At 37.6% G+C, this 21,770-nt stretch overlaps 1 protein-coding gene across 3 annotated transcripts in view; it reads left to right on the top strand.

The window, feature by feature from the left end:
* The window catches only part of Cimip6 (ciliary microtubule inner protein 6), a 65,374-nt gene extending 50,606 nt beyond the window's left edge, over positions 1-14,768 (top strand). For 2 of the 3 annotated variants that reach the window (XM_006993197.4, XM_076546159.1), the window contains 2 exons: positions 13,634-13,749; positions 14,441-14,768. In XM_006993197.4, coding sequence (XP_006993259.2) covers positions 13,634-13,749; positions 14,441-14,611 — 287 coding nt within the window. In that variant the 3' untranslated portion in view covers positions 14,612-14,768. Of the gene's footprint in view, positions 1-9,602; positions 9,664-11,923; positions 11,989-13,633; positions 13,750-14,440 lie in introns of those variants that run through there. The other variant, XM_076546160.1, reaches the window with a different exon arrangement.
* The last annotated feature ends 7,002 nt before the right edge of the window (positions 14,769-21,770 follow it).

Raw genomic sequence — 21,770 nt, 5'->3', positions numbered from 1 at the left:
CATAATTTCCTGCAGAAAACTGATAGAGACTCAAACACAAAACCATTTACAGGCAGCTAAATGAAGCCCTTTTTCTAGAATTAATTAGTACTCTATATGACCATTAATATCATAATAAGTTTAATATATATATATATTAATCTTATAAATGTTGATATAAAATTTATACCTTAAGAAAAGTTTAAAGAATCAAAAATAGAACAAAAGAATTGAGATTAGTGGCAATAGACTAGTCCCTTAATTTTTTCATTTTCTTCTGTCCCATATCAGAAGATGGCTTTTCTTCTGACATGATACAGAGATTTTCATTTTCCTTTTAACAACATGCTTGGGTTTAAAGAAGGAGAGAGCCATTCTCCAACTCCAAATCCAGCTTTAATTTTTAATTGAATTGGGACTACAAAAAAGACAATTTGTGTTAAGTGTCTGTAGAGAAGAGCAGAAACAAACATTTAGGAAGATTTATGAAATTTTATATGTGATATAAAAATAGGTCAAATTACTCCTTTTCTGGGGATATTTTTTTCTAGATGATTTGTCCTTTTCCTTCAGATGTTTCAATCTGTCCAGTGTTCTTCAGATTCCTTAGCCTTCATTCTCCTAAAAGACAAAAACAAAAACCTTCCCCAACCCTAAAGGAGGTTCCCATTATACAAGTAATATCTTATTAAATGAAAAGCATTTGTTAGTTATATAAGTTAATTTAAATTGGATGTTCATGCTGGTTGATGAAATATCACCTCCTCTAATTAAGGTCTCTTTTGTTCAAATTGAACCTTTATCAATTTTGATGGTACCCACAGCTTATCTTCTCCTGTAGAAACAAAAGCAAAACCTCATCCCCAACATAACACATATCCTGGTTTCCATTCTGAGGTCAGCACATCCTTAAAGTATATAGGCTGATTTAATTCTGTAGTTTTTTTCTATTATCCAATGTCTCTCTGCAGCTGTTGTTCCTTTCTCACTAGCATTGAGAAAATTCAATAAAGTTAATAGAGCATTATGTAATCTATTTCTGCAGGTTTTTGTTTATTTCGCATATCCTTTAGAGTTTGATTTAATCTTTCTATGACTGCTTGGCCTGTAGGATTGTGTGGTATACCTGTAATATGCTTTATATTGTAATGAGCAAAAAAATGTTTCATTTTATAAGAAACATATGCTGGAGCATTGTCAGTTATAATTTGTGCAGGTATATCCATGATGGCCATAATTTCTAGCAAATGAGTGATTACAGAATCAGCTTTTTCAGAACTCAAAGCAGTTGCCCATTGAAATCCTGAATAAGTCTCAATGGTGTGATGTACCGCCACACCAACTCCAGTGTCGTCCGTGTGACATGAACAATTATGTCAATAATAGCGGACGGGAGATACGTGTCCCACAGGACTAAGCTCCCTGGAGGTCCCTGGCAGAATACCCTTGTTATTCCTCCTTCTCGAAGGAGACGTGCTTCACAGATCATGAGCTCTCTGGGCTATGGGTTCTGTATAACTGCTTTTCTGATAATGTTCTAATTAATCTATAAAACACAGCCAAAATTAATGAATGCTTGGGTTGTGAACTGTGGAGGAAAGGGGAAGCTGGACATGGACCTTATTTAGATATAGCAGAATGAACTATTCCTTAAAGACCTCAAGCCTCAAGCCGCTAGATAATAGAAAGTATAATAGTTCAGGCACTTCTAGGGAATGAACACTCACCCACTAGGAATCCCAACTAAGGTGATTTATGGCAGAAAACATTATCTCATAGGAGGCAGATGGTGGGCCCCTCTGTTGAGAAAGTTCAGCATGGAAAACTTAAGGACTACAGCAGAACCCCTTCCCCTTACAGGTGTAAAAGTACAAGTGTCCATATTCCAGCAGGTAAAAAGGTTTTATATTAGAAGAGATATATGGTAAAGAACTGAAGAAAGACTTAGGGAGGATCTGCAACATACAAATTGGCTAAATGGGTCATGAGAACCAGAAAAGTAGAAATGAATAATAAACTAGCGAGCGGCTGAGATAAAGATGAAGGACACAGCTGCAAGAAGCCTACACAAGTCTAGGAACTGTACTAAGTTTAAAAAACACAGACTGCTCTTTGGGTCACAAAGTTCTTGTGAGTGAAAGGATATGTCTAGCGCCGATTAGTAACTGTGTGCTTGATGTTTTTTTAAAGATGATGTAATTGAATTATTGCCAAGTTCTTGTTGTTCCTTGTATGACTTGATAGTTTTCTTTTCTGTATATAAACTACTGATTTGCAGAAGTAAAATTGCAGCAGATTCAAACCACTTTTGAGTGTGTTTGTTGTCTGTCTGTCAGTCACCGAATCCTTGCCTTCCTGACTACCCAAGCCCTGATTCTCCTACGGTCGTGGTACTCCCGGTGGGCCAGTCCGTGGCAATGTACATATTTCAGTTTTCCAAATTATGCAAAGTGAAATACATCTTTCTTCCAGATTTCATTCCTCTGAGTAACCTTTGGGTTACATCCTGCTGGTAATGAAGTCTGATTCTAAAAAGAACAAGTAGGACATTTCCTTACAATTTCCTTGGCTTGTTGCCAGGTTATGGAAAAATCCTTTTTTAAACCTTTACTATTGACATGATGTTTTTTATGAAATTCTGAGGCCTCCAGCACATTTCCTATCAATAATTTATCAATCTCATCGTTACCTTATGCTAGAAGGCCTGGCAGACCTATATGGGATCAGATGTGAGTTATATATAAGGGATGCTTCCTATTCCTGATTATATCTTGTAACTGAATAAATAGTGAAGTTAATTCTGACTCATCAGGGATAAATTCTGCAAACTGAACATGTAATACCACTCTTTCAGCATACTGAGAGTCAGTAACTGTTGAGAGATTCTGAAAAACCCATTAATACCAACAGAATACCATACAATTCCGATTTTTGAACTGAATTATAAGAACTTTGAACCACTTTACTTACATTTTCTGATTTTGAGCCTGTCTTTCCTTGTTTGTTTGCATCTGTATAAAATGCATGAGCTCAAAATATGGTTGTTTCCCATACAATGCGAGGCAAAATCCAATCAGCTCTCTTTATAAGTTTAATTCTATTGCTTTTTGGATATTTGCTGTTAATCTCTCCCAAAAAATTATTGCAAGCTCTTTGCCAAGTTTCGCTTTTAGCCCATAATTTGTCAATCTCTTCCTTAGTGAAAGGTATGACAATTTCTGCTGGATGTATTCCTGCTAATTGAAGAAGTCTCAATTTTCCTTTTAAAATCAAGTCAGCAATCTTTTCCACAAAAGTTTTTATTTTTTTAATCTGTTTATTTGGTAGAAATATCCATTCCAATATAATGCCTTCCCTCTGCATTAAAATTCCTGTAGGAGAATGCCAAGACAGTGAAATAACCAAAATGCTATCAAGCTTTGGAGCTACATGATGCACATGTGCTTCCTGTACTTTCTTTTCTACCAAGGCCAATTCTGTCTCAGCTTCAGGTGACAATTCTCTTGGACTATTTAAGTCCTTGTCACCTTCTAAGGTTTTGAACAAATTATTCAGTTCATCATTTTTTACCCCAACAATAGTTCGTTGATGGGAAATGTCTCCAAATAATCTTTGAAAGTTATTAAGAGTCCATAATCAGTCTGTCCTAATTTGCACCTTTTTGGGTCTAATGTTTTGTAGACCTACTTTATATGCTAAATAATTAATAGAATCCCCTCTCTGTATCTTTTCAGGAGCAATTTGTAATCCCCAAAAAGGCAAATTTTTCTTTACTTCTTCAAATATTCTTTCTAATGTACTTGCATTTGAATCAGCTAGTAAAATATCATCCATGTAATAGTAAATTATAGATTTAGGAATTTTTTATGTATTACTTCCAGTGGCTGTTGTACAAAATATTGACACAGGTTTGGGCTATTGAACATTCCCTGTGGGAGAATCCTCCATTGATATCTCTTAACTGGTTGAGAATTATTATAAGTAGGCACCATGAAGGCAAATCTTTCTCTGTCTGTTTCTTGTAAGGGTATTAAAAAGAATCAGTCTTTTAAACCAATAACTGCAAGAAGTCATCCTTTACGTAACAGAGTAAGCAAAGGAATTCCAGATTGTAGATAGCCCATTGGCTGAATTACTTGGTTAATTGCTCTAAGGTCTGTTACCATTCTCCATTAACCAGATTTCTTTTTAATAACAAATACAGGAGAATTCCAAGGGATGGTTGATTCTTCAATATGCTGAGCATTTAACTGCTCTTGTACCAGCTCTTCTAAAGCCTGCAGTTTCTCTGTTGTTAAAGACCATTGCTGAACCCATACAGGCTTGTCTGATAACCATTTTAAAGGTAGAACTGTTGTTGTCTTTGGAAGATCAGCACTTGTTATGCCCTATTCTTGTACAATCTGGATGGCTGATGATGTATCTTTAGAATAATACCTCCTAATATTTCCTCAGAAACATGTGTTTATGATTTGTTTCTGAGGTTGGAGGAATGTTAATCTGAGTATTCCATTGTTGTAAAAGATCATGGCCCCATAAGTTCATAGCTGTACTAGCCACATATGGCTTTAATTTTCCTCTCTGTCCTTCTGAACCTATACATTTAAGCCATCTTGCATCCTGTTTCACTTGAGATAATGTTCCAATCCCTAACAGCTGAACATTTACCTCATGAAGAGGCTAATTTGGATGCCAAAATTCCGGTGCAATTATTGTCACATCTGCACCCATGTCTACTAAACTCTCCAAGAACACATCATTTATTCGCATTTTTAACTTTGATCTTTGTTTGCCAAAAAAAAATCAGTTTATGATTTCTCCTTAATTTTCTCTTCTCTCTGCTACAGCTGTTCTATCACCTCAAGCAGCCTGGTTTATTCCAATGGGCATTTGGTTATTTAATTGCTCTGAGAAGGGGTTTCTTCTATGATGGCAGGAAAGGTCTGAACTGAATTTGCTGTGGGAGCCTGCATGAGGCCCCTCTGGGAGGTTCCTGAGGCAAAGGATTACATTGTCTGTCCCTTGTTGATCTACTTTTATTGGTCCAATGTTTACCCTTACCACACCTTCTGCATAATTCAGAAAGGAGGGGCATTCTGTTACCATTAGTCCTTGAATAAACATTCTTTCTAGGAATGCGATGTTTACACTCCATTTTTAAATGACCTTGTTTTCCACACCCAAAACATCTGACATTTTTCCTCAAAGCTTTTGAAATTACTTCTCCTATCCACATATCATCATGGTCATGAGACTCAATATTAAATGTGTCCCTGATCCAATCCTCCAAGGGTGCAGATCTTGCCTTTAATGGCCTAATTATTCTTTTGCACGCTGCATTCATGTTCTCAAAGCCAAAGATTCAATTATTATCTGTCTAACTTCTGAATATGGTATCATTCTATTTACTGATGAAGACAAACTTTGTAAGAAATCCAGGAAAGATTCTCTAGGGCCCTACTTTTGTGAATAATTCAATTTTCTTTCCTGCTTCCTCCATTCTGTCCCATAAATTCATGGCTGCCATGCAGCATAGAATTAAGGTTTGATTATCATGTAAACATTGTCTTTGTATATCAGCATATTTGCCTTCTCAAAAAAACTGATACTGAGACATTTCCACACCTATGGTTCTACACTGGTGTTCTATTGTCTTAGCCTCCTCCTTAAGCCAGGTTTGCCACTGTAATTGCGCTCTGGATTCCAGGACAGCTGTTACCAATTATTTCCAGTCCCAAGGAATTACAAGTTGACCATGAGTTTAACATTTGCTTTACAAATGGAGAATGCATACCATATGATACTATAGCTACCTTAAATCTCCTTAAAACTAACATTTCCACCAGAGTCTAATTAGCTTGTACATGCCCTTGAGCAGGTGGTTCCTGTAAGGCTACCAGATAAATTAATTTTGATTGTTTGAAAACAGGCTATCTCTCTGTAACCATATAATTCAATCCTGTAATAATTTTACCTATAAATTCTTCTGTCTGGGTCTGATTTTCTCTATACTTCATTTTAACAGGTCTTTCTAAAGCTTTTATCTTGGCCCTTGAACTGACCAAACTTTTTAATACTAAAATGAGAATAATTAAACAAATAATATGCATAATTGATGTTATTTGCATCCCATCAATGTTAATTATCCTCTCATTTAATTGTTCCATTTTCAGACTGCCTAATGTATTATCAAACAAAGACCAATTTCCTCACATCGTAAAAATATTTCCCATTTTTTAATGTGGGAATTTTTTTTCTTTTTTGACTAGTTTCTCCCTTTAAGATATCTAATATTTTAATTGACTTACCAAGTCTTCATAGAATAGTAGATGTCCGAGGGAATTTCAAAGCAGCTACCTAGCATGGTGGCTGTCTGAAATGGGGAGAGAGAGAGAGAGAGAGAGAGAGAGAGAGAGAGAGAGAGAGAGAGAGAGAGAGGAGAGAGAAAGAGAACCTGCTAAAAGCTAAAAACTAAAGAAAGTCCAGCCACGTGCTTTGGCTTGAGCCAAGTGCTCTGTAAACCTATATATTGGTGAAATTATTTAGGCCACTCCACATAATTAAAAGAGAGATTTATTTTGTGGGGTAACTTACAAGCGAAGGGATAGTTTACATGGTATGGGAAAGGTGTGGCGCAGTCTGGCGGTGTTCTCTGGAGAACTCTGCTCAGTCTTCCTCCAGCGTCCAGGGTCCAGGGTCCAGGAACCAAGAGAGCCCACTCATCCAGATCTTGAGTCTTCAGGGTCCTCTCTTGGCCCCGCATTGTAGGTGTGACAGTTACCTAAGCCTCAATGGACGTTGGAACTTCCAGATCAAAGCTGGAATGGCTACACACTACATCTCCCCCTTTTGTCTAAATAAGAATGTTCTAACCTAATACAAGACTATATACAAAGGAATGGTTATCAATTATTGTCAAGGAGTAATGAGGAATAATGATCTAGATAAGATGGAACTACAACCAATGTGAACAATATCAAGCAAGAAACACATACTAAAATCCAGAGAAGTCTAGAGTGTAGGTAAATGGCATGTTACAAAGATCATTCTAAAAGGTATCCTATCCTAAAGAACCTGAATCTAATATTTAATATGTTCTATCTAAGATATTATATGTATATACTAAGTTGTAACTATAACTGCTAGTCTTCAATCCCATCAAAGACCTGAGAAGGAATATAATGGTACCTGAGAAATGGAAGATAGATGCAAGCAACTTTTGGTAATCTTGCAAGAGTAGACAGAGACAGCTGGCAGCCTGGACAGTCACCTAATGTTTCTCAGCATTGTTGGTGCATTCAAATTGGCTACAGGCCTAGAGTATCTGACAGACCATTTTCAGAAGCAGGAATTCTGAAAGACCATCTTACCCTGTCTTGGCAGAGTTTAGGAGTCACTTTTCCTTGTATCCTGCTTGTCCAGAAGGACAACACTCGTATTGTCAGCAGTTGAGGCAAGGGCAGTTCTTTGCCCAATAGGCCATTTTGTGTCAAGAAGACAAACTTCCAAATGGAAATGTCTTAGAAGCCCATTGTTCTCTCAGGATCAAATTGGTGCTGCCAGGAGCAATTGTGTCTCACGTCAACAGAATTCTAAGTTATTTAAATGTCATATTCTCAGGGTCTATGAAGTGTTTGAAGATTACCTATCCATCTAACCTATGTATCTGTAAATCTGGATAACCTAACTAACATAACTATAGAGATGACAGGCATAGGCGACTATAAATCTATAAATCTTATCTACCAAAATAACCTAAGGACTAAGGCTTCATGTAAACAAGGTAAACAGTCTATAAGCAAATGTATAGTAAAGGATGATGACTTCAAAATTGTGACAATACACAAGGTATTTTTAACAGAGGTAGGAATGTATAGTGCAATATGCAATATGCAATATGACAATAATATTAAATATATATCAATATGCAAAATATCCTAAACAGAAGTAGAACATACATACAGTATGACAGATATAAATTTACATTTGTATCAATATACAAATATTTCAAATAAGAGTAGAAATATATGTACATTATAACAAATATAGTTCTGTATTCTTTATCAATATACAAATTATCTTAAGCAGGAATATAGAACTAGGTTACATTTGTATCAACATATAAGAATCCATAACAGTGCAAATTACAGTGCAAATTATCTAAGGCTGCTATTTTACTAAATTTGTTTACTAGTATATACAATAATCTACCATAATATCTTATACCTATCCATTCCATTTCTTCTTTTCCCTTTTTTGAGACACTTTTTCTTTTCTTAAGGAGAATACTGAGTTTAATATTTTATTCCACTCCCAACCCTATAACCATCATCCATAACCCTGAGACATATGAAACCTTAGGGAAAAGGGGCATTGTTTTCTTAGAATTGCTTCCTGCTGTTTAGGGGGTGATAGTATCACTGTTGGGTACTGTGAGAAAGCTTAGATAGTTAAATCTCAGTTAGACTAACTGTAGGTTCCTCAGGAAGTCTTAGAGTAATGGGTAAGATTGTCTGAAATTCTGGCAAGAAGTGTAGTATGATGATGATTACCATGGCATCATTCTGGATTGGGTAGAGTTGTTGCTGTTGGCGCCCCATCTTCCTTTTGGAGACTTCAGAGATTGGTATTGGAAAAACTTATTTTTTATCAAAATGGAAAGTTTGGATTTAAAAATGACATGACATGTAAGAAAGGATTCCAAGAAATCAAGAGTATGCATGGAGAGAATTAGAATCTTAAAGACAATGGTCCCTTTTTATTGGTTTTCTTCTGTCCCACACCAGAGGGCTCTTGGCTACCCACTACACCCATAAGCAGTCCAGCCACTTGCAGTCTAGCCCCTTGCAGCTCTGGCCACATGAGTTGGAGTTCTGGCTGCAAGCATCTCCAGCTGCATGTAGCCAGATTGCTTGTAGCTCTGGCTGAGCCAGGGAGCCTATAAGCTCAGGCCAGGGGCCTGTAACCCCTGGCCTGTAAAACCACCAATGCTTTTTAATGAATTCTTGCCATGTGGGCACCAATTGTAGGAAAATTTCTAAATGGTCTTATTAAATAACAAACACAGAGTCAAATAAAGGGATGAAAGCCTTAGAGATCAGGGAAATAGTGAGAGCTACCAGCAAACCTTAACTCACCATACCGCCATAGCTTCCCAAGAGAGCTACTTCCTGTCTACCCAGGCTTTTATTGCCTTGCTGTTATGCTCTCTCATTGGCCCAGCTACCTCACTTCCTTGTCACTGCCTGTCTGTACAAACCTCCAGGTCTCTATGGTTGGTACTGGGATTAAAGGCATGTGTTGCCACACTTGGCTGTTCCCTAATGTGTCCTTGAACACACAGAGACCCTGCCTGCCACATGATCAGATTAAGGGCATGTACTACCACTGCCTGACTTTTATGTTAATGGCTTGCTATTTCCTCTGATCTCCAGGCAAACTTTATTATCATACAAATAAAATATCACCACATTTCAGCACAAATAAAATATCTCTACACAGCACAGTCAATTGTGGGCAGTGCCACCCCTGGGCAGGTGGTACTGGGTTGTATAAGAATACAGGCAAAGCATGCTATGAAAAACAAGTCAGTAAACAGTCTTCCTCCATGGTCTCTGCTTCAGTTGCTGCCCAGCTTGATTTCCTGCCTTGGCTTCTCTTCATGATGGACAGTGATCAGGACATGTAAGCCAAACAAACCCTTTCTTCCCCAAGTTGCTTTTGGTCAGGGTCTTTATTGTAGCAATAGAAAGCAAAGTAGGACACACATACACACACACACACATATATATATATATATATGGCATTCTCCTTGATTTATTTATATTTTTATTTGAATGCATCCTTGGAAAATGTGGGATTAAAAAGATTGGTTCTTTTAGAAAATCAACATAGGCAAACCCTTACCCAAACTAACTAAAAGGCAGAGAGAAAAATACATAAATTGACAAAATCCAAAATGCAAAGGGAGACAGGACAACAGAAAATAAGGAAATTCAGAGAATCATTAGGTCATCCTTCCAAAACTTGTATGTCACAAAATTGGAAAATCCAAAAGAAATGGGCAATTTTCTTCATATATATACCAGATACAAAAATTTAGTGAAGATCAGATAAACAATTTAAATAGACCTATAACCCCTAAGGAAATAGAAGCAGTCATTCAAAATCTCCCAATCGGGGAAAAAAAAAAGCCCAGAGCCAGATGGTTTTAGCATAGAACTCTACCAGACTTTCAAAGAATACCCCTCAAATTATTCCATAAAATAGAACCAGAAGGAACATTGCCAAATTCATTTTATGAAGCCACTGTCACCCTGATTCCCAAAACATGCAAAGACCCAACAAAGGAAGAGAATTACAGACCAATTTCACTCATGAACATTGATGCAAAAATACCCAATAAAATACCCACAAACTGAATCTAAGAACACATCAGAAAGATCATCCACCATGATAAAGTAGGCTTCATCCCAGAGATGCAGGGATGGTTCAACATACAAATATCTGTGAATGTAATCCACCATATAAACAAACTGAAAGAAAGGATCCATATGATCATCTCATTAGATACTGAAAAAGACTTTGACAAAATCGAACATCCCATCATGATAAAAGTGTGGGAGAAATCAGGGTTACAGCCTAAACATAGGATTAGGATCATACCTACACAAATTAAAGGCAGTATACAGCAAGCCAATAGCCAATATCAAATTAAATGAAGAGAAATTCAAAGCAATTCCACTAAAATCAGGAGCAAGACTGTCCACTCTCTCTATCTCTATTCAGTATTCAATATAGTACCCAAAGTTCTAGCTAGAGCAATAAGACAACTAAAGGAGATCAAGGGGATACATATTGGAAAGGAAGAAGTCAAAGTATCAATATTTGAAGATGATATGATAGTATACATAAGTGACCCAAAAAACTCTACCAGGGAACTCCTACAGCTGATAAACACCTTTAGTGAAGTAGCTGGATACAAGAGTAACTAAAAAAAAATCAGTAGCCCTTCTATATGATAAACAGGCTGAAAAAGAAATCAGGAAAACACCACCCTTTACAATATCCACAAATCGTATAAAATATCTTGGTGTAACTCTAACCAGCCTATATGGCAAGAACTTTAAGTCTTTGAAGAAGATATCAGAAGATGGAAAGATCTCCCATGCTCATGGATTGGTAGGATTAACTGGTAAAAATGACCGTATTGCCAAATGTAATCTATAGATTCAATGCAATTCCCATCAAAATTCCAACACAATTCTTTATAGACCTTGCAAGGACAATACTCAATTTCATATGGAAAAGAAAAAAAAACAAGATAGCTAAAACAATCCTGTACAATAAAAGAGCTTTTGGAGGTACCACCATCCCTGATTTCAAGCTGTACTACAAAGCCATAGTAATAAAAACAGCATGGTATTAGCATAAAAAACAGACAGGTTGATCAATGGAACCAAACTGAAGACCCAGACATAAATCAACATACCTATGGACACCTGATTTTTTATTTAAAAAAAAAAAGCCAGAAATATACAATGGAAAGAAAGAAAGCATCTTCAAAACATGGTGTTAGTCTAACTAGATGTCAGCATGTAGAAGAATGCAAATAGATCTATACCTATTACCCTGCACAAAATTCAAGACCAAAAGGCTCAAAGACCTCAACATATATATTTTCCCGATACACTGAATCTGACAGAAAAGAAAGTAGGGATAGCCTTGAATGCATTGGCACAGGAGACAACTTCCTGAATGGAACATCAATTGTGCAGGCACTAAGATCAACAATTAATAAATGAGCCTTTATGAAACTGAAAAGCTTCTGTAAGGCAAAGGACATTGTCAAAAGGACAAAACAGCAGCCTACTAATGTGTTTCTGTCACCTTAGCAGCTACACATGAATCTACTGATATTTTAATTACCATTCAATCCCCACAGGCCCAAAGTCAGTGCCCTGGAGATACTTCTGGTCTAAGGCCCCAGCTCTTCCACAACTGAGATATGTATGTTTAAACTAAGCCTCTATAGTTCTGTTTACCACAAACACTTGAAAGTCAAATGTGGGGATGAAATCTGCTAGGTTTATAAATACTTGAATACTCATCATTCTTACTAGAAAAAGTATCTTATGTCAATATCTAAATATCAAATGGAATTCATAAATGTTAATAAGTATCATTTATTAATGTATTTTCCATACTTACCTATTCCTCCAAATTAGAATATGTTCATTTGCTTGTTTTTGACAGGGTCTCATTACATCACCTTTGCTGACCTGAAATTTGCCATATAGACCAGGCTAGCCTCATACTGACTGAGCTACACCTGCCTCTACCTCCTGAGTGCTCACAGTAAAGGTGTTCACCATCATGTTAAGCAACAATCTGTCACACTGGGGAAAACCATATGTTATTTTATTTTGTTCTGTTTTGTTTGAGACAGAGTCTCACTGTGAATCCCCGGCTTAGTCTTGAACTCATTATATAGCACAGGCTGGCATCAAACTTGTGGTACTCCTCCTGTCTGAGTGTTGCGACTAAAGCTTATACCACCACTTTCAGCATAAAGGTATGAGTCGTAAAAATTATATTTTGTTACATTTTAATAGTTTATATTAAATGTATGTATGATACATAATTTGAATGCTATAAAAATAAAAATATATAAACAAAATTTAATTTACCTCTCTCTACCTTTCCTCAGTCACAAAATTCTCTCCCCTACAGGAACTATCAGAATCAATTTCTTATACATTATTCCAGAGATATGTCAAGGATATGCAAATTATTACATCCATGTCTATATTTGTTAAAAGGAGAATCAAAAGTATTTTCTTTGACAGAATTCATTCAGCTCTTTGATTGTTAGCAGCAGGTCAACATTGCAAATGAGTGGAACCTCTGGTATCGGATTGAAGTGTAAAGAATTTGTGTTTAGCAATGCCAGCCATCCTGGGTGTCCCAGTAACATCAGCACAGAAGTCTTTGGCCATCATCATAATCACTCAGCCATGGCCACATATCCAGCAGAAACCTTTTCATACCCTTTCTAGTTGTCAAAAATAATTTGACAAACAACTTATGTTTTCACTAAGGCATATTGGTTTCTATTTAAAAGCATATCTAATAGGAGCTGAAGAAATGGATTAGTGGTTAAAAGCACTGGCTGCTCTTCTCGATGACCTGGGTTTATTCTCAACACCACATAGTGGCCCACAACCTTCTGTAACTCCAGTCCTGGGGAATCTGACCCCCTACATATATGCAGGCAAAATACTCAGACACATATAATAAAAATAAATATTTTTAATCTATCAATTCCATGTGTGGAACTAATTTGTTTTGATTTAGATCTTTTTATGCAGAATAAATCCTGAATCCATAATATAAAGTATGGGTAGATAACTTAATTAAGGAATTTCTGTTGACTTATTTTTAATTGAGAAAGGGTCTTACCTTGCAGCCCTGGAACTCACTATGTACAACAGGCTGTCCTTTGCCTCCCAAGCATCAGGACATGAAGGAGTCTACCACCATACCTGGCATTTTTTGATAGTTTCATAAAGCATAAATATTACAATATTTATATTTCCATACATAACTCTAGTTATTGTACTGATTTCACTGAAATATCTCTCATTTTTCCTAGTTCCACTTACCTGTCTGAGTTCATCAGCAGAACATGAAAAAAAATTTGTAGAATACATCTCCTTTATACATCAATATGATTCCAGGAAAACTCCCAATGAGCCCATCCGGGGAAAGGTGAGGCAGTGTTCAGAACTAATTATTTAATACTGTAGGACTGAGTAAATTTATGGGAGAACTTGTAAGCCTTTTAAGTCATACTTGTCTTTCTAAAAGTTTATCTAAGCAAAGGTAGTCATCAGTAGGTTAGTCACAGCTACAAGTCATATAGAAACCAAGGATGGTATTGTGATTTTGAACCACAGGGGCTTTTGTTTATTTATTGAGATCACTAGCTTAAAGCAATATTGGTAAAATTTTAGATGTTCTTATACACAGACCAGAATTCAATAGTAGTTGCTAGAATGTTTTCAACTATACAGATGTTTGTTTTCATAGTTCATTGTAAGTAATCCTTTCAGACATTTGGACACAATCATCAATTCTACAAATTGTAGTTTTATTTGCAGTCATAGCAACCTACAAAGCAAAAAATAAAATTTGATACAAATAGTTGTGTGCACTCCAGTGATAGGAAAGCACAGGTGCTTCCTTGTCTGTCTGCTTTTGACTTCTCTGCTCTCATTATTTTCTCTCTGTTTACAAGGCTCACCAAAACTTCTGGTGGCATCTTAAGTTTTGGACTCAAGTGACAGTCAATGGAAAGGCAGACAAATAAGTTCCTTCATCATCAGGACTTGAACTAACCCACACACTCAGCTATAGTTCATGCTTCTGTGGATAATGTCATCTTTGTTTTCCTTTCCAGAGATATGGAACCTTTGTGCAGAGAGAGATAAAGCCACGGACTACACCAATAATTCCTAAGGGACCAGAGGTATTACTAAACGCTCTAGGGTCATGTTCATCAGAACAGCCCCAAAATACAGAAAAAGAAAACTCGTCTGGAGACAGAGTGACCTCACCAGGCCTGTGCTGACAGAATTCCCACGAACTGCTGCAGATTTAAAACAGCTTATCAGAAACAGAAGGCAGTCCAGCCCAGCAGGCCCAGTGCCTGGGGTGTGGGCAAGCTCTTCTCACCAGGCATGGGCCTTTGAACCGCTAATAATAAAGTCAGGGGAAGTGAGGACAAATTCTGGTGTTCAGATAAAAGCGTCACCCTGGAATGTAGGCAGATTTCCCCGGTGTCATGCGGGCACTTGGTGCTAGTATTGTTGGTGCTGTTATCAGTAACCTCAGAACACAGAATTTACATAAATAGGGGAAAGATTAAATAATACACCTCAATTTTAAGTGGTCCAAATGAGTGATAAATTAGGAAACAGTATATCTGTCTCTTTTATAAACAAAACAACTTAACAGAAAAACAAACTCTTAAATGAGAGGCCCAGTTTACACGATTATTAGTTACAGCCCTGGAATCAAACTGGCTGGAATGTTGACTGTATTTCATGAAAATTGTGGGACCTTGGGTAAGTTACTTAACTTAGGGTTAAGTCAGGGTTTCTGTTGCTGCAGTGAAACACCATGACCAAAAAGCAAGGTGGGGAGGAAAGAGTTCATTAGACTTAACTTCAGCATTGCTGTTCATCACTGAGGAAGTCAGGACAGGAACTCAGACAGGGTAGGATCCTGGAAGCAGGAGCTGATGCAGAAGCCTTGGAGGGGAGCTGCATCCTGGCTTGCTTCCCATTGCTTGCTCAGCTGAACTAGGTGAACCAAGAACCCAGAACTAGCAGCCTAGGGATGGCACCACGCACAATGGCCTGGGCCTTGCCCCTTTGATCACTAAATAAGAAAATGCCTTACAGCTGGATCTCATGGAGGCATTTCCTCAGCTGAGGTTCCTTCCCCTGATGACTCTAGCTTGTAATAAGTTGGCACACAAAACCAAATGGCTGAAAGACATTTAAGGAATTGCACAAAATCCCTAATTATCAGGGAAATGCAAATCAAAACAACTCTGAGATACCACCTTATGCCTATCAGAATTGCTAAGATCAAAAACACTGAAGACACTTTATGCTAGAGAGGATGTGGAGCTAGGGGAACTCTCCTCCACTGCTGGTGGGAATGCAAACTTGTACAACCACTTTGGAAATCAATATGGCGCTTTCTTAAAAAAATTAGGAATCAATCTCCCCTAAGATCCAGCTATTCCACTCTTGGGCATATACCCAAGAAATGTTCAATCATACCACAAGAGCACTTGTAGCTATGTTCCTATCAGCATTGTTTGTAATAGCCAGAACCTGGAAACAACCTAGATGCCCTTCAACTGAAGAATGGATAAATAAAATGTGGTACATATATACAATGGAATACTACTCAGCAGAGAAAAACAATGACATCATGAGGTTTGCAGGCAAATGGATAGATCTAGAAAAAAATCATCTTGAGTGAGGCAACCCAGACTCAGAAAGACAAACATGGTATGTACTCACTCATAGAAGGATATTAGATGTGGAACAAGGATGACTGGACTGCTACTCACATCACCAGGGAGGCTACCTAGAAAACAGGACCCTAAGAAAGACATGGGGATTGCCCAATGACAGAGAAATGGATGAGATCTACATAAACAGCCTGGACATGAGTGGAGGTAATAAAGGGCGAGGGTCGAGGGAACGAGAGCTTGGGGGAGCAGGAGATCCCGGCTGGATCAAGAACAGAGATGGAGAACAAGGAATAGGAGACCATGGTAAATGAAGACCACATGAGAATAGGAAGAAGCAAAGTGCTAGAGAGGCCCACAGAAATCCGCAAAGATACCCCCACAATAGACTGCTGGCAATGGTCGAGAGACAGCCCAAACTGACCTACACTGGTGATGGGATGGCCAAACACCCTAATTGTCATACTAGAAACCCCATCCAATGACTGAGGGATCTGGATGCAGAGATCCATGGCTAGGCCCCAGGTGGAGCTCCGGGAGTCCAATTAGTGAAAAAGAGGAGGGTTTATATGAGCAAGAATTGTTGAAACCAAGGTTGGATAAAGCACAGGGACAAATAGCCAAACAAATGGAAACACATGAACTATGAACCAATGGCTGAGGAATGGTGTCTCAAGTCTGTGATCCTAGCATTTTGGGAAGCTGAGGCAGAAGGATTACAAGTTTGAACAAGAAAAGCTCAAGCCTAGTGTACATGGGGAGACCTGCCTCAAGTACAACTCTCCCAAATGAAATTACAAATCATACAAGGAAGAAAAGCAAACCAAGCAAAAGTCTGCTAAAAAAAAAAAAAAAAAAGCAATGAAAGCTTCAAAACTGGAGATAGTAGAATTTATTTATTTATTTATTTATTTATTTATTTATTTATTTATTTTTTTGTTTTGTTTTGTTTTTTGAGACAGGGTTTCTTTGTGTAGCTTTGCGCCTTTCCTGGAACTCACTTGGTAGACCAGGCTGGCCTCGAACTCACAGAGATCCGCCTGCCTCTGCCTCCCGAGTGCTGGGATTAAAGGCGTGCGCCACCACCGCCTGGCTGAGATAGTAGAATTTAAACACCTTGAAGATCTCTGTGTGTGCACATGTGCATGTGTGTGTGCATGTGTGTATACATGTGTGTGTGCATATGTGCATGTGTGTGTGCATGTATGGGGAATATTTGTGTGCACATGTGCATGTGTACATGTGTATGTGTGTGTATACACTTGAGAATGTAAGTGTGTCTGCACATGTGTTTGTGTAGTGTGGTGATGATGGTGAGGTAAGTAAGACACATGCTCTATCACAGAGCCCAGACCCTAAATATTCTTATCTTTCTCCCACCTTAAGAAATTTTGCTATATTACTTCTGTCCCTTCTGTTTCCTGTCCTCTATTTTGAAACAGCTTCTAAACGAAAGTTCCAACATTTGGATCTGCCATCTATGTCACTTACCTTTCCCCCATTATCTTTCTCATGGTACTTACCACTCAGTAATGTATGAATTCTTTTACAGTAACTTTCAACTAACTTGTTTTCAGTCATATTCATTGTTATGTCAGGCTCTCAATTTAAACATAAAATAACGTCCACTAAACCTAGCGTATAGTGCAATACCTACATATGCTTCCTTAGTACATGTGACTGTCTTACAGTCGTAGTTGGGCTTTATGTCTTATATTTGCCTCCTTAAATGTATTGATTTTTCCTTGTAGAGTGAGATGTCTCACATTCTTGGTTGCATGTTCTTCTTTGATGATGTGATCTCTAGACCATCATCAGTGTAATGTTTCTGTTTACTGCTGCCTGGCTTTGGAACAGGGTTGAGATACATAGACAAGCAGAACCTGAGGATGATTTGACTAATGGCTGCTCTGACTCCAGTGGCATTTAACAATTTCTTATGCATCACCTACCTCTGCAACCCTACTGCATGACTCAGTTTCTGTCACAGCTTCCAATTTCTCAACCCATCTGAGAATAGGGTAGGATAACAGATTTTGCTGTTCTGTGTGCAATTATCTAGTTTTTTGAACTGAAACATGCCCCAAATTAACACATAATTATCTCCATTAATCCTAGCTGATTGTCCATTAGATCAGTGGTTCTAAACTTGGGGATCAAACAACCCTTTCACAGGGGTCACCTAAGACCACTGGAAAGCACAGATATTTACAATACTATTCGTAATAGGAGCAAAATTACAGTTATGAAATAGCAATGAAAATAAGTTTATGGTTGGGGTTCACCTCAACATGAGGAACTGTATTAAGGGCTGCAGTGTTAGGAAGATTGAGAGCCACAACACTAGCACCACTTATGTATATCCATATGTTAGGCTTTTGTTCTTTTGTAATATCCTTCAAAACTGGTTAAACATTTATTTTTTCTTATTATACCATTCCATGTTTTTTTAAATTCTCTTAAATGGATTTTATTATCTATATTTATCTACATGTACTTTTATAAATTCTAGGAGACAACAAGCACCAGATTTTATATACATTGCCCATTAGTAAATAACATATTCTCTGAAATGGACCTCATTGTTGACTGACAAACACCACTGAGGCTTTTTTAAATGATCTTTCCGACCCAGAGAGTGTGTTTTCCTGAAAGGTGAAGGATTGGAGCAAATACCCCAATAGTGGGCTATTGCTATCATAGGCCAGATTGGTTCTTAACCTTTTCAAATATGAGACATCTTTTTGCATTAAGAAAGAACAATTTATGGTTCCTTACAAAAGTAGTAATTGAACTTTCAGGATCCATTGTTTGGAAATGGATAATTATAAAAAACGATATTTTCCAGGTTCCACAGTTTACTAAAGTCACAATTGCGTCTCAGGACAAATGTTGGCATTGCAGAGTGTTTGAATTTTTCTACTTAATTTCCTCACCAGGTTCTTTCATGGGTTGATAAACTTTATCAGAATGTGGTGTTTTGTTCAATTACCCCAAACCAAAATCAAACCCAGGGTGTTTTTTATAACTTAATATTCTAAGATGCCATAATGAATGTATGAATGTTTTCAACTCTAAGATTGTTATTAGCACTAATGTAAATTTGTACATTAAGACATTTTTAAATCTATTAATTCATGTAATCCTTACAGTAACTTTATCTAACTAGGCAAAGTTTAATGGTCCAATTCTACAGACGGTCAGAAGACACAAGCAATTTCTCCACCAACTGTATTGTTAGAGCTAGCCTGGAACCAGAATTTCTCAATGAGCTGTGCATTAATTTCCAGAGGTCAACCCTCAGGATAGTGCTGCCTTCGTACAAATAAAAAGCTGAGGACAGTGTAAAAATTACTAAAGCAACTAATTACAAGACTTCTGAGAGACTGGATTTTACTGCTCTGGGAATTTAGAACCCTGTTAGACTTCTTAATTGTGATTGGCTTAACTGAAGCAGCAGTATTTTCATCAATATCCTATTGCTGTGAAGAGACACTGTGGCCAGGCAACACTTATAAAAGAAAGCATTTAGGTGGAGGCTTGTTAACAGTTTCAGAGGGCTAGTCCTTTATGATGGTGGGAAGAAGACAGGCATGGCACTTGAAGGAGTAGTTGAGAACTTCACATGCTGATCCACAGAAAGAGAGAGACTGGGCCTGGACTGGCCTGGGCTTTTGAAACCTCAAAGCCCACACCTACCTACACCTACACCACAGTGACATACCTCCTCCAACAATGACACACCTACTCCAATAACATCATGCTTCCTAATCCTTCAACTAGGGACTAAGCAGACAAATACATACGAGCCTATGGGGGATATTCAAACCACCCTGAGGAGAAACTCATCATTCCTAACACACATAGATGCTATGGAAAATACAGTAAAAGCATTTTAAATATGCAAATAAGCATTAGAACAAAATAGACAATACTGAAAGCATAAACATCAAATATCAAGAGCAACACTCCAAGAATTCTCACCTATAAAGAAAGAATCACCATGTCAGGAGACTTTTCATCCACAACAGATGCAAAGACAATGGAATAATGCCAAAAAATAGACAATAAAAGCCAGCACCAAAATCACATGCATGAATGAGGGTGAGGTATGAATATCTTCAGTGACATCAACCATGTCTATAAGACAATTGAACAAAGCACCGCCAGACTACTTTGCATGTTTTATTTACTGGTCCCTCAACAATCCTGTGAAACATACACTATCCACACCACAGTCTCAGGAAAGACGGAACTAGGGTGTAGAGGAGCGATTTGGTCAAGGTCACACAGCTAGTGTGTGGCCCAAATGGAATAATCCAGTGTGGTGGTATTTTATTTGTACTGAAATGTGATTTTAATTGTATGTTAATAAATAAAGTTGCCCAGGGGTCAGAGCTATTAGAGCCATAGCAAAAGCTGGTTGTTGTAGTACACACCTTTAATCCCAGCACTTGGTAGGCAGAGCTAGGTAGATCTCTGTGTGGTCAAGGATACAGCCAGCATTGGAGACACACGCCTTTAATCTCAATACCATAGAAGACCTGGAGGTCTGTACAGACAGGCAGTGACGAGGCAGTCATGTGTTTGGGTTTACAACCAATGAGAAGGCAGAACAGAAAGTCTATATAAAGACAAACACACAGGAAGTAGGTCTCTTTTGGAGAGGTCTCTTGGCTTAAGAGGCTAGCTGCAGCAGGTGGGTAAGGCTCTTAGCTCTGATCTCTTGGCTTTTGTCTTTGCATTGGCTCTATGTTTCTTATTTAATAAGATGGTTGGTTACATCTACAATCTAGAGTCTATAGTTATTTACTATGCTACCCCACCTCCATGACCAGAAGTTATAGCTATCTACAAGTTTCCACTTAAGCAACTACCCTAGGATGACATTTAAAAGACAGAAATTAAATTTTTAAAAGTAGGGCCTGGAGAGATGGTTCAGTGATTAAGAGCACCATCTGCTCTTCCAGAGGACTCAGGTTCAATTCCCAGCACCCAGATGGCAGCTAACAACTGTCTATAACTCTTAAGATCTGACACCCTCACACAGACATATATGTAGGCAAAATGCCAATGCATATAAAACAAAAATAATTATTTTAAAAAGTAAATAAATTTTTTAAAGTAGGATATAGCAGAAAATAAGGGAGATTTATCAGGAAATCATTTATTAACGTGTATATTATCTATGAAAGTATCATTTCATGAAACAATTCTCATAATAGATTCTAAGTTCCCTGTCCCCGCCCTAGTGCCATCTTTCTTGACCAGTTAATAGATCTGTTAGTCCCACCAAAATATTTGGTAATCATTCTGTTGAAATGTCTCCCAAAATCTGGAAATCATTGGACCTATTACATAAAAAGGTTTCTAAAAGTAGATTTGCAAGATAAATTAATAAAGAATCATATAAAAATATGTATTTGTTGAAATAGAGTATTTTGTTGTAATTTGTTATTCATGATATAAGAGAGACAAGCTGCATGAAGACATTAGGGAGCTGTGTTTGGGTCCCACAAAGGCATGCTGTAAATCATAACATAAGAAAGGAGAATGAAAAACTCCCCACTGGAGACCATTGTCAACCCATTAAGATTCGTGGAGAGTGTGCTTTTAGATTAATAAGATAAAATAGAATGATTTGCAATATTTTGTGCAGGAAAACAGCCCAGGACTGTTCTGTGTCCATCAAAGTTGAAGATGGATTTTGCATGAGGAAAAAAACATTTTACTTGCAATA

This window comes from Peromyscus maniculatus, chromosome 10 (assembly GCF_049852395.1).
Source record: "Peromyscus maniculatus bairdii isolate BWxNUB_F1_BW_parent chromosome 10, HU_Pman_BW_mat_3.1, whole genome shotgun sequence".
Taxonomy (NCBI): domain Eukaryota; kingdom Metazoa; phylum Chordata; class Mammalia; order Rodentia; family Cricetidae; genus Peromyscus; species Peromyscus maniculatus.
The sequence above is the reverse complement of the archived record's forward strand: the minus strand, read 5'-3'. Positions and strand labels throughout refer to the sequence as shown.